This window comes from Caretta caretta, chromosome 6 (assembly GCF_965140235.1).
Source record: "Caretta caretta isolate rCarCar2 chromosome 6, rCarCar1.hap1, whole genome shotgun sequence".
NCBI classification, from domain to species: Eukaryota; Metazoa; Chordata; order Testudines; family Cheloniidae; genus Caretta; species Caretta caretta.
In genome coordinates this window covers 102,983,464-102,997,573 of record NC_134211.1, presented here as the reverse complement: position 1 = coordinate 102,997,573, position 14,110 = coordinate 102,983,464, and the positions used below count along the sequence as shown (strand labels likewise).

The following is a 14,110-nucleotide window of genomic DNA, read 5'->3' as shown; positions in this document are numbered from 1 at the left end:
TGCATTAGTGATGGAACCACAATGCATATCTATTAGTAAATCTGAGGTCAAGATGATACAGAGTTTAAGGCTTTGACCATGTACAGTATGGGCTAAACTCATCATTGTATTTCAAGGGACGGGTATTGTTGTTGGTGTCTATGTATTTATACACGTTATTTTGCACTCATATGGCTCATTTTGTCCGAATCGAAGTTGTGCTTTATAAATAACTCTCACAATTAGAGAGAAGTCTAAACTAGAACCCTGGACCCTTTGTCCCTGACCTCTTAAACTTCCCCAAACATCAGATCTGAATGTTGTGGCTCTGTCATATCTTTAGTTCGAACACCCCTGTGGAATACAAGAGGGGGGTATGACGAGTCAGAGCTAAATCTAAGGACACAAACTCCCTTCCCCTCCCCAAATTTTAGGTTGGGAAAGGGCGTTCTGAATTCAAACCAGGATTCCACTTTCACAGTTGTTCCGTTTCACTATCATGAGATGAACCAACTCCCTTCCCCCCCCCACTCAGAACAGTCCCGAATTTCAGTGTTCAAAATCCACCTTTCTGTACATCACTTCTCCTAACATCCCTGTGATTTGACTCAGGCTCATAGATTCTGACACGTCAGGATCTGTCAGTCATATTTAAAACTCCCTCAATTATCGCATTCATCAGTTATCTGACCTTCAGTCCATCACATTCAGACAATCCCTGTTGTAAGGTACTGTTTATCCCCACTTCACAGACAGGGATACCAAGGAACAGACAGATTATGTGAATTGACCAAGGCTATTTGGCAATACGGCAGAAAAACCAACAAGGGATTTCAAACCCCTGCTCTGTATTGGCAATGGGGAAATCATAGAATCATAGAATATCATAGAATATCAGGGTTGGAAGGGACCTCAGGAGGTCATCTAGTCCAACCCCCTGCTCAAAGCAGGACCAATCCCCAACTAAATCATCCCACACCAGGTCCTTTCAGTTCCAACCTGCCTAAGAAAATGTTCCAGTTCCTTAGAGGCAAATGAAAGTGCCTTTTAAACAAAATATACACAGTATAATTCAAAGCATATTAATTGAAAGCATATGACCAAACCTGGCCATCCTTACTCAGGCAATAGAAGTTCTGCAGGCATAAAGACTGTCTGATTCAGCCCATAGTGAATGTACACTGCTAAAAATATGCAAATGTTCCTTGGAGATGACTATTCTAGCACTCTTGACTTTTCTGTAAGAGCAAAATAAAAGCAAGACTAAAACAACAATCAGTTCTGATTTACACTGAAAGCATTCTTCCTCTTTAAGGCATGGAGTCATTTTTGTTGTAAAGAGGTAAAAGAGGCTACATTCATCCTTTATACATCATGTCAGTGCACACCTGCCAGTTGTTTGGGTCTGATCCTGTAAAAAGATCCATATGCTCACACCTGTAGTCCTGAGAGCATCTCATGGGACTCTGTGTGGGCATGATGTTTGGGTATATGGATCTGTTTTCAGGATCAGACCCATCTTTTGTTTTATTGGGATAGGTGTGTCCTCAGAACATGAGCAATAGAACGGACAGGCAGAGAATAAGCAGTGTTCTGATTCTGTGACTGCCTCCATTAGTCTTGTGTATGAGTAGACTGATGACAGTTGTGCAGTCCTGGAATGGAGCACAGCTTCAAAGTCATGTACTCCTCTGCATCGCAGGGAACATAGTATTCCTTCCCTCCTTAAAGTTTGATTACATTACATTCACATTTAGTGCACATTCCCACACTCAAACATAATTAGCTTATAGTCAGTGTTGTAACAGTGAATACAGTATAACCCTCATGCAAAACAAATAACAGGAGCATTAGAGTTACAAAATCTAAGCATTATAAAGCATAGTAATGACCAGTCAGGGTAATTTTTATAAATATTCCGTTAGCCTCACAACTACCTACATTCCATTAGGGACAGTATTGGCATGTAACAATTTACCTCATATACTATGACTTTAACTCTGACCCAGAAGACACGTCTACAAACTGTTCCAACGCTGTGGTGGGACTTTCTGCTCCTAGCTGTTTAGGAAGGATTTGAGGTCATAAATCAACTCTGAGGTTTGTTAAGTAAAAATTGAAACTTCATGGTGATTCTGTGGAAATTTCCTTTCCAAAGACAACCTGCAACTTCTAATAATCACAGAAGAGTTTGAGACTGACCATTCATACTAACATTTTGTAGCTGGGTTATTCTTCCATGGTGTGTTAATTTTTGGTGGCAGCCAAATGAATACAATTACTCACTGGCTGGGAGTATAAAATTAGAACTGGAGCTGAGGCTTGGAACATTTCCTTGCAGTGATCTACAAAAGGAGTTGCAAGGATAATTTGGTCAAGCAAAGAACTTGTGTGTGCTTTTTCTGACAGTGAACTATTTTGCACAGTTCCTTTGATCTAATTATACTTATTTTTATAAGCTTGTTTTCATAAGGCCCGATCCAGTTACACCAATGTAAATCTGAGGTAATACCACTGAGTCAGTGTGTTTACTTTGGATTTATGCTGCTGTAACTGAGAACAGAATTTGGCCATGAAGAATAAACCTAATAATACTTTGTATTTCATAGATTCATAGATTTTAAAGCCATAAGGGACCTTTGTTATCATCTAGTGAAGAGGTTGGCAAACTATGGCCCAAGGGCCACATCCGGCCCTCCAGACGTTTTAATCTGGCTCTCAAGCTCCCACCAGGAAGCAGGGTCTGGGGTTGGCCCCGCTCCAGCCGGGGAGTTGGGTCGGGGTCTTGCCCCACTCCGCGTGGCTCCTGGAAGCAGCAGCACATCGCCTCCTCCAGCTCCTATGCATAGGGGCGGCCAGGGGGCTCTACACGCTGCCCCCACCCCAAGCGCCGCCCTCCACAGCTCCCATTGGCTGGGAACCGCAGGGGTGGTGCCTACGGACAGGGCAGTGCGCAGACCCGCCTGGCCGCACCTCCATGTAGGAGCTGGAGTTGGGGCACATGCCACTGTTTCTGGGAGCTGCTTAAGATAAGTGCCACCTGGAGCCTGACCCCCTCCCATGCCCCAACCCCCTGCCCCAGCCCTGATTCCCCCCCCTCGAACCCTTTGGTCCCAGCCCGGAGCACCCTCCTGCACTCCCAAACCCTCATCCCCAGGCCCACCTCGGAGGCTGCCCCCCCAGCTGGAGCCCTCCCGCCCCCCCCAAACCCCAATCTCATGAGCATTCATGGCCCACCATACAATTTCCATACCCAGATGTGGCTCTCGGGCCAAAAAGTTTGCCCACCCTTGAGCTAGTGTGACCACAGGCCACAGGACTTCATTGAATTAATTCCTGCTTCAAGTCCTATAGCTATGGTTGAACTAAAGCATATATTTTAGAAAAACACCCAATCTTGGTTTAAAAATCTCCAGTGACGGAGAAGCCATGGCAAGTTGTTCCAAAGGTTAACTACCCTCACTGTTAAACATTTCTGTCTTATTTCTAGTCTGAGTTCATCTAGCTTCACCGTCCACCCACTGGATTTTATTATACCTTCATCTGATAAATTGGACATGTCCTCTTAAAAATGTCTTGTTCCAATGTAGGTACTTATAGACTGTGATCAAATTACTCCTTAATCTTCTCTTTGCTAAGCTAAACAGATGGAATTCCTTGAATCTCTCCCTATAAGGCATGTTTTCTATTCCTTTAATAATTCTCAAGATTCTTCTCTGAACCCTCTCTAAGTTTTCAATATCTTTCTTGAATTGTGGTCACGCAACTGGACATAGTATTCCAGTAGCCATTACATCCGTGCCAGATACAGAGGTAATATAACCTCCCTATTCCTACTCGATATTCCTGTTTATCCATCTAGGGATCATGTTAATCCTTTTAGCCACAGCTTTGCACTGGGATCTCATGTTCAGATGATTATCCATCCTGACCCCCAAGTCAAGAGTCATAGAATCGTAGAATCATAGAATATCAGGGTTGGAAGGGACCTCAGGAGCTCATTTAGTCCAACCCCCTGCTCAAAGCAGGACCAATCCCCAACTAAATCATCCCAGCCAGGGCTTTGTCAAGCCTGACCTTAAAAACTTCTAAGGAAAGAGATTCCACCACCTCCCTAGGTAACGCATTCCAGTGTTTCACCACCCTCCTAGTAAAAAAGGTTTTCCTAATATCCAACCTAAACCTCCCCCACTGCAACTTGAGACCATTACTCCTTGTCCTGTCATCTGCTACCACTGAGAACAGTCTAGATCCATCCTCTTTGGAACCCCCTTTCAGGTAGTTGAAAGCAGCTATCAAATCCCCCCTCATTCTTCTCTTCCACAGACTAAACAGTCCCAGTTCCCTCAGTCTCTCCTCATAAGTCATGTGTTCCAGTCCCCTAATCATTTTTGTTGCCCTCCACTGGACGCTTTCCAATTTTTCCACATCCTTCTTGTAGTCACTGCTTCCCAAGGTAGAGCCCGCCATCCTGTAGGTATGACTTATATTCTTTGTTCCTAGATGTGTGACTTTACAATTGACTATATTGAAACACAACTTGTTTGCCTGTACCCCTGGGTGAACCACGGGCACGGGGAGGCTAGCCCCCGGCCCAGCCCGCCACTTCCACCTGAGGCCCCTCCCCTCCCTCTTCCCTCCCCCGCCGAAGCCCAGAGGTCCCCCTCCCCCCAACCTGGGCTGCCTGAGCGCCTCCAGCCACACAGCCCTGAGCGGGCAGTGCACACCCCTCCCCCACCCCCCGCAACCCCATAGTGCCAGGTGCGCAGCATGCAGCACCCCACCCCACCCCAGAGTGCTGGGTGGGCACTTTCCAACTGATGATTTGTGGTTTGAATGACTAAGGCAGTTGTCATTCACAGCTGATGATCCAACCCACAGATGATGGGTCTGGTTCCTCTTTCACACCAGTATGACTCCAATGACTAATTCACACTGTTGGGACTATGAGGAGAATCAGGTCCAATGTGCAGAATGATTGAATACAACTTGGGAGAGTATCACAAGTTTCTTGACTTATTTTGCATTGGTGAATGGCAAGACCTACCGCAATGTGTGTTTTAGCTAATTCTGGATAATAGGACTGAGCCACTTTATATAATTGAAAGTGATTCTCTGTCCACTTAAGAATCAAGGATACTGCGGAGATTTTGAGTGTAATATTAATTAGAGATGAGCCTGAGCCACAAAGTCCAGATGCAGATTCAGTTCCAAACTTTCAGGTCTTTGGACCTGAGCTTTTGGGACCAACAAAGTTAGGATCCTGATTCTGATTTAATGTAAAATGATATGAGAGGAGAATCAGGCCCATAAATTCCCCTGTAGTTAATGGGGTTCCATCAGCGTGAGACCAGTATGGGTACGTCTACACAACGAGTGTCAAGCCATGGCAGCAAGTCACAGAGTCCAGGCGGCCCAACTTGGGCTCATGGGGGCTCAAGCTGCTGCACTAAAGATAGCTGTGTAGGTGCTGCAACTCAGGCTGGAGCTCACCCCTCTCCCTCGGTTTCAGTGCCTGAGCTCCAGCCAGAGCCTCAACATCTTTGCAGCTATTGTTAGCGTGGTAGCAGAAGCCCAAGTCTGTTGACCCGGGCTCCGAGACTCACTGCTGCGGGCTGCAGCTCACTGTGTAGACGTGCCCTATGGGATCCTACTCAGGCACCTTTCTCACAGTTTTAGGGTATTTGGCTCCAAGTTTTTGTTCAGACTACCTCGAATATTTGGCCAGATTCAGCTCCCAGTTAGAGCGGTGTAAATGTGAAGAGACTGTACTGAGTCCCACGGAGTCTTTTCACATATGCACCAGTGTGAGAATAGCATCTGGCTCACTGATTCTTTTAATGACAAAATAAAACATATGTGAGTTCAAATAATAGCCATTGCTTATTTTTATGATTAATTTGAAAGTGCTGGTAGGAATTAGGTAGCAATAATTTGAAGTAATCATATACCTTACTGGGTTCTAAACTAACTGTAACAGCTCAGAAAAAAGACCTTTGCTCAATGAAGACCTTTCCTCAAACAAAAACCTCAAACACATAAGGAATGAGATGCAGAATAATAGTGAAAACAGTACAGTGTAATTACATGAATCAATAAGCATGTTCTCATCTGGAATGCTGCGTTCAGTTCTGTTCACCCCATCTCAAAAAGGATATAGCACAAACAGCAAAGGCCATTCAGAAATGAACAATGAGAATGTTTAGAGACATGGAAAATTGTTGTACCAATAAAATAAAAACCAGCAGGATCTTATTAAAGGGAAAAAGGCAAAATACCACATTTATTGTGAATACAGAAAGAATCATAGTAAGCAGTTAGTTCTAGTTATAACATTCCATTCAATCTCATATTTATTCACACATTCATTCATACAAACACACACACACACACACACACACATACACACACAGGTTCTGCAAGGTTGTTATCATAGTTACCAGCCTTAGAGTTGCTCATGCGAAGCCACTGGCCAGGTGGCCTGGACATGAGGAGGGAGCAGGGCCTTGTCAGATGCTCATCTGATGCTCCTGGAAGTTGGTTTGCAGAATCAGACCCCCCCAAAGTTCTCACTTTTTAGAGTCTATTTTTATAGGAATTTCTTCCTATGCCAGTCTATGGGAATTGCTTCATCATGCTGTTGCTGAATCAATCAGCAGATAGCACATTCCTGACGGCTCCAAGATGTTATCTTGTTCTTTGGTTCTCCCATTCTTGAGGCTGTTGGGTGGATTCCAGTCTGCCCTCCGGGGGGTCCTCTGGTTATTTCCACTTGACGCCTTCTTCAGCCGATGGACACTGGATTCTTAGGCTGGCACCTCCCTGATCATTCAGTTATTATCCACACCAAGCATCCATCCACATACATCCTCTATCTCTATTTTAATCACAATTGTTAATACAACAAAAGGGTGGGGAGTCTCTGGGTGTTGTTTCTGTTGTTAGAGTATTGCTTTGAGTCTCTCTCTCTGTGAATTGCTTTGAGAACAGACTCTGTCTTAGAAAGTACTAACACAATTAGCAGCTTGCAAGTTTCACACATAGAGGGAGAGAAACAGTACCAAAAACCAAGAGACTTCTTAATTAGTAATACCCTGGAATTTAAACTATGGGGAATCAAACTCATTTGTGATTTTAATACAGAACTTCTTTAATATGATCCAACATAATAACTCTGTCATGAAGAGACACTGTAAAGATTGGGACTGCTTACCTTAGGAAGGAGACAAATAAGAGGGCGCCATGATAAAGAGATACAAAATAATGAATGTTCTCTCTCATTTTTTACATCCATGTGCAGAATGAATTTTGTTATGTGCACCAATATGCAGGTGATGTGGGGTGGGGGTGGGGGTGGGGGTGGGGCCAAGGGGTTGGGAGTGTGGGATGGGGCTCAGGGCTAGGCAGTGGGTTGAGGTGAGGGGGGTGAGGGCTCTGGCTGGGGGTGCAGGTTCTGGGGTGGGGCCAGGAATGAGGGTTTGGGGTGTGGGAGGAGGTGTGGGCTCTGGGGTGGGGCTGGGGATGAGAGGTTTGGGGTGCAGGCTGCCCCAGGGCTGCAGCAGGGAGAGAAGACTCCTGCCAGCCGTGTCTCACAGCAGCAGCCCAGGGCCGGGGAGAGATGCCTCTCTCAGGCCGCCGCAGCTCCAGGGCTAGAACTGGGGCTGAGGGAGAGACGCCTCTCCTCATCTGCACAGCCTTTGATCGCCTGGAGGAAACTTAGGTGAGAAGGTAGATCAGGAATTTCTATTCAGCATTCCTCATAATAAGAGAAGGGAATGAGACATTCAATGAAATTGAAAGGTGGCAAATTCAAAACTGATTAAATACTTTTTCACACAACAACATGCAGTTAGCCTGTGACAGCCTGAGGAATGATGAGTAGGACACTAGTCTTGGACCCTGGAGACCTGGATTCAATTCCCTGCTCCACCAGAGACTTTGTGTGATCTTGGGCAAGTTACTTGGGGATCAGAGTACTGCTCTACCTTACAAGGTTGTAGTGAGGATAAATACATTAAAGATTGTGAGGTGCTTAGATGCTACAGTAACAGGAGTCATATAAATACCTAATCTAGACAGACAATACCATTGTGGCCAAGAGCTTAGCAGAAAAAGATTGGTCATTTCTAAAGAGAAACAGAATTGTAATAGTAAGGATTAAAAAAATAAAATCCAAAGAATTTTGGAAGGGATATAAACTCTCATGCCTCAGGGCATAAATTGACCTCTAACTAATAGAGACTAGGAAGAAGCTTTCTTTTGTGGATGTCCTGCAGGGTTTCTTGCATGTTGCTCTGAATCATCTGGGGCTGGCCACTGTCATAGAAAGGGAATCTGACTAGATGAACCAGCGGTCTTCTCCATTATGGCAATTCCTATGGTTCTTATCATTGATAAATATATGAAGATGATGATTCACAGTGTTGGCAGTAATATTCACTATCTCATCTCATCTTCTGTATTTTTCTATATTAATAATACTAGAGTGGAACCACCAAGATGTGTGTGTTGGATGGGCACTTGGCTAAGCCTTGTTACCACATTTTCATATTGCTGGATCCCCTCTCCATATTATTTGTTACTCTCACTCATCATGTCACGTCTAAAAACCAAATCCTGCCCCCCTTTTTCATGTTGTGTAGCATTTACTGAGTTTTGTGGGGCTACTCACGTCAGCAAGCACTGCACAGTGGTGGCAGAATGGGGCCCTTAGATTGTAAGCTCCTTCAGGCTGAGACCTTGCAATGTCTCCTTTGAAATGCCCAGTCCACTTTGGTGTGCAATAAAATAATAAATAATATTAAAAATAGTTTTAAAATATTTTAAGCTTACTTCCACCCCATCTCATGACACAACAACTCCCATGTTCACTGCTTAGTGAGAACTAGTTCCATAGAATTTATGGTAATAAAATATAAATTCAACTGCTGAGGACATAAATTGAAAGATGCATGATATAGTAGACTCAGTGCTGGGCTGGGAGCTGGGAACCCTGGGCTCTTCAAGTTACTTAAACTGAGGAGAAAAATCTGAGTTTTCTCTTCTGTTAAACAGAGATGATATTCACTTATCTCACAGTTAATGTTTGTGAAGTATTTCATCAACTGATGCCACTGAGGAAGTGCTACCCTTACCACAGACAACAGATCTCCATTAATTTTATGCATTAATATTAATGGAGATCTGTTGTCTGTGGTAAGGGTAGCACTTCCTCAGTGGCACCAGTTGATGAACTGACCAGTAGAGTTACCAGCCTGACTTTATTATTTTGATTTCTTTGATTTACCATTTCTTTGATTTCCAGGCTGACTTTATCATTTTGATTTCTCTGTTACACATAGTGGCTTTCTTATGAATCTCTCTGCAGCCCTCTTAGGATGAATGTGCCCAGCTGTCCTACAGATCATGTCATTACAAAAGAATCTGATCACAACAGTTTTGAGGGAAGAGTTTGAGTCACATTTGTAAAATGTCAGTGGCTGATACAATATTAGGCTCAGAGAGTGAAATGCACCAGATCAAATCAGCACGTTCAAAAGACATTAAGAAGTGTCTGGTGCTACGTTTTATTATTTAACTGAACAATGGAAACCTAGATGTTCCCATTGACTGATGTACTGCTAATATTTATTTATGGAGACATAAATAAATATCTTGGTCAGGTCACACGTGCAAGGAGTTCACTGGTCTCTTCCTAGTCCCAGCTGTGTTGGCACAGGTGATGTCATAGATACATAGCTTCCAAAGCCAGAAAGGACAACTGTGAACATCTTGTCTGACCTCCTGTCTAGCACAAGCCATAAAACTTCCCCAAAATAATTTCTAGAGCAGATCATTTAGAAAAATATCCAATCCTAATTTCATAATTTGCTGCCCTATAGATAGTTTGAAGGATTACACTTTTATCAGTAGATGTCAGTAAAAACAGATTTCAACATATCACCAACCGTCGGAAAAATATTTCCATTGATAATGGTTGAAATTTTCAGATTGGAAAAATAAGAAAAAGGCTATTTGAGAATTTAGAGTTTGTTTTAAGGATATTTACTTGGATATTTTGACATGTGATGTTGACAATTTGTGTTTTAATGACCACAATGTTTTGATTTTTTGAATCTCAACATCTACTATAATTAAACAGTTATTGTCTAACATGCCCATAATTTCCCGTGAACAATTTAAATTGATAAAAATCAGAAACAATGATTAAAACCCACAATTTTGTGCCATTGTGAAAATTTACATTGATAAAAATTGAAAAAAAAATGCTTAAAAATAAACACTGATGTCTGACAAAATTATTTTTAAAAAAAAATCAAATTCTGCCAAGCCCATCTATAGACCTTCAGCATGTTGCTATCCTCTCCAGCCACAAGGGAAATGAATGTACCGCAGAGCTTTATCTCTGAGTTAAATGTCTCCCATGATTACTCCTGGTGCAGTTTACTCCTTGCTGTGGGCAGTGCCTACGGGCACAATCTAGCCCTTGGAAATCAATACACTTTTCTTCTTTTAATTTACATTTTCATAAGCACTACATCAATTAATGGATATTAATTAAATGTATTAAAAAAGTGACAGTACAGTAGAAAAAAAATTGAGTAAAGTCCTCCAAAAGCTATTAGTAACTGTAATACAATTCCTGCGTTCTTTTAAACGAATTCACCATCCTCCATCCAAGGTTAATATGATAGCAGCTCCATCCCTGATTGTAGGTATTGCTACTTCTCCCAGATAAACCTTTCCTAATTTTGTTTAAAAGCCTGAACTTATCAGCATGATGTTTCTCTATAAAACTAAAACTGATCCTGCCATAGATGGGCAATCACCAAGAGAAAAGACATTGCTGTCTGGCAGCAGAGCTGTGCCTTTCCCCTTGTATCTGAATGCTATGTGGTCGATGATGGAGCAACACAAAGAACTGTGGCCAGCACTTGATGACTTGCTGCACCATGTGGTTCTCAAGCAATATTCATCCAGTACACAGCAAGTAGAGTTTACTGCTCAGAAAACTGGTCCCAGATGTGAAATAACCTCTATGTACATGTCTCAGGTCCTGGTGCAGTTATATATTCAGGGTGAATGAAGCCTATCTGATTACAAACTACTTATCGGGGGAACTCATGTATGTTTTTCACATTATCTTTTACAGCTCCCAAGTCTACCTTTTGCCCCACTGAAGAAACCTGGTGGCCAGGCCTGGTTATAATCATTGCAGTATGCTGCACCACACTAGTGTTCCTCTTTGTAGTTGTCATCATTTGCTACAAAGCCATAAAAAGGTAAGTCTGTGAGCACCCTGATTGAGCCTACTCCTCAAAGTGCTTTTAGATATTTGGCTGTCATCTTGTGTCCTGGTTTTCTTTCCCTAATTCATCCTGTAACATCACTGCCATTAATAGCCTGTCTGTGTTTTCATTATAAAGTTTTTATAACCTGACTCTTTTCCTATGTAACCGATGAAGTTCAAAGCACAACTATTCAGTCCTGAGGATGATTAAAATCTGTGAAGTTCAGATTTGAATGGGAACTTTGTCCATAGTTTGAGTGCTGGGATATGTATCTAGGTTTTGGTCTGGCCCAGCACAGAGGTAGGAGCCAGCTGTCATGTTCAAATCTGGATCCAAGTCCTGTTCAGATTTTCCCCAGAATGCAGAGGTGTTCAGATTTGAGGTTACTGTCCAACACTAATAATAATAATCCCTTAGACAGATACAGTACCCTTCAACTCAAACCCTAAGATACTTCATTTGGGGCTCTTAAACTATCCCTAATTCTAGGTTCCAAATTGTCACTTTGGGACCCAAATGCAGAACTGGGTATCCTAATTTAATTCCATGTACACACTGTATGCAGCAACCATTTCAGTTGCTACTAGTACAACCTGTCTCTACCATGCCAGCTGCCACTGGTACAGACTAGATCTAGTTAGAAAACAAAAAAACCACTCCTCACCCACCCCCAAAAAAATCACTTTTGTCTCATTTTCCAAGGAAAATGTGGAGTTTTTGGTGAAAAATCAAAAGTTGAAAATTTTTGGCCAAAACCTTCCAGTTTAAAACCAAAAATTTAGATTCAGAAATGCCTTCATGGTGCTTCCTCTTCCTGCTCCTGCTTTCCTCTAGGGGCTAGACTCCCAGGCTGGATTATGTCTCCCATGGAAAACCACAGTCTTCCCTCTTACTGAGCTATCACGGTGCCTCAGTGGAGTCACTGGCCATAGACATATGATCTGGCTGGGAGACCCAGCCTGTAGAGAATAATGGGAGCATGAAACATTACAGCAGCATTTCTGAATGGGAATTTTTTGTTTTTTTGGATGGAAACTGAAAAAAAAAATCAGTTTTCAGGTGTGTGAGTGGTGGGTTTTTTTGACAAAAATAGAAGTTTTCTGCAGAAAGAAGATACTTTTGTGAGATATTTCATTTAGTCAGAAACCCAATGTTCCATCAAAAAACAGATGGAAAATCAGCCCAAGTACAGACATCTCAGTGTTGGAACGTTGTACAAGTTTTAAGAGCATCCACAAAAACCTATCCAGCAGATCAGGATAGGAAATGAAGAATAATGTAACAACTTGCAGCCAAAGGGAGGATTCAGAGGGCAGAATGGATTGTTCTGTAGCTAACTTACTTTATTAGTGAGTATACAGAAATCAACTTTTCTTTTTATAGTTCAGCCAAAACCTGTATATTTATCAATTTCAAGGACTTTTAAAACTTCCAGTTTAAATAGCTGAACTGTTTTAGAATGAGAATTTGCAGAGGACTGGATGGCTAATGGAATTGATAATTGGTAAAAAGTTTTGCATCGTTCTAACCCAACCTCAATAGATTAAAAGTTATTAGGTCTCTCATGACTGCTCAGTGGCTTCATTTGAAAAGCATTGGTGGTCTCAGTCCAATTTTAGTGGATAAGGTGTCCGTGTCACACAAACACCCATTTAATTGGGCTAGATAATGCTAAATATTCTGTGAATGATTACTGGCAGAAACGCTGCGGTTGTAAAATACACTCAAGGCAGAAGCAACTCCCCAATTCTACATTCACCAAGCAAGGGATCTCTCTTCAGAGCAGTTATCTCCTGGTGGATGGGAGGGTATAGAAAAGATGTTCACGGCACTGAAGGCTTAGCTACACTTACAGTGCTGTTCTGGTGCAGCCACACCTCTGTAGTGCTTAGTGAAGATGCTACCTACGTCAACTGTAGAGCTTCTCCATCAGCGTAGGTACTCCACCTCCCCGAGAGGCGATAGCTATGTCAATGGGAGAAGCCCTCCCATCAACATAACACTATCTACACCGGGAGTTAGGTCAGTATAACTGCATCACTCAGGGATGACATACCTACACCCCTGAGCGACATAGTTATACTGACATAAATTGGTAGTGTAGACCAAGCCTGAGTTCAGAGCTGCTGCGTGCCTCCAGAAGTCAGTGGAAAGCCTATGTGCATCTTGTTGCAGGAAGATCTGACAGGTGTTTTCATTTCTCTGAGCCAAATGCTAGTTTAGCTGCTGAGTCTTATGTTAATGATCACATTATTGACAAACACTAAGCTGAGAACTGCTCAAAGGGGAGATGAAGGTCTATAAAAGAGAAGCTCATTAACCAAAATTGGATATTTTTCAGAGTAACTAGAGCATTTGTCGTCTGTAATGAATCCTTTCAGTAAAAATTATGTTGAATGGATGACCTAGAACTGTTGGCAATATTCCCCAATAGTTGTTGCCTTGATCCTTTTTCAGGAATATTTATTGGTAAGCCCTAGGAAATGAGACAAAATATGAGCTGAAGAAGAGCTCTGTGGAGCTCGAAAGCTTGTCCCTTCCACCAACAGAAGTTGGTCCAATAAAAGATATTACTTTCAACATGGAGACTCATCTGTTATGATTGAACAGCTTGTTTTTTGGAAAGTCTGAGAAATCCCCAACTGTATTTCCTGTTCCTGTTTCAGTTACTCTCATCTGTCCAGAGAAAGATAGGAGAAACACAACATTTTTGGGTACGCAAAAGGAATTTAAGGGAATGAACCTAGGTGGCCCTCTGAGGCAGGTTCCATTCTAATATGTTCTCTGTTCCTAGCAGTGTCTTTTCAGTCCTTAGTAACACTTTGTAAATGTGCTTTGTC

General features: G+C 42.4%; 1 protein-coding gene across 2 annotated transcripts in view; it reads left to right on the top strand.

The window, feature by feature from the left end:
* Positions 1–14,110, top strand: part of PRIMA1 (proline rich membrane anchor 1) — an 82,196-nt gene that overhangs the window by 41,467 nt on the left and 26,619 nt on the right. For both annotated transcript variants that reach the window (XM_048854894.2, XM_075129842.1), the window contains exon 4: positions 11,132–11,261. In XM_048854894.2, coding sequence (XP_048710851.1) covers positions 11,132–11,261 — 130 coding nt within the window. The remainder of the gene's footprint in view (positions 1–11,131; positions 11,262–14,110) is intronic.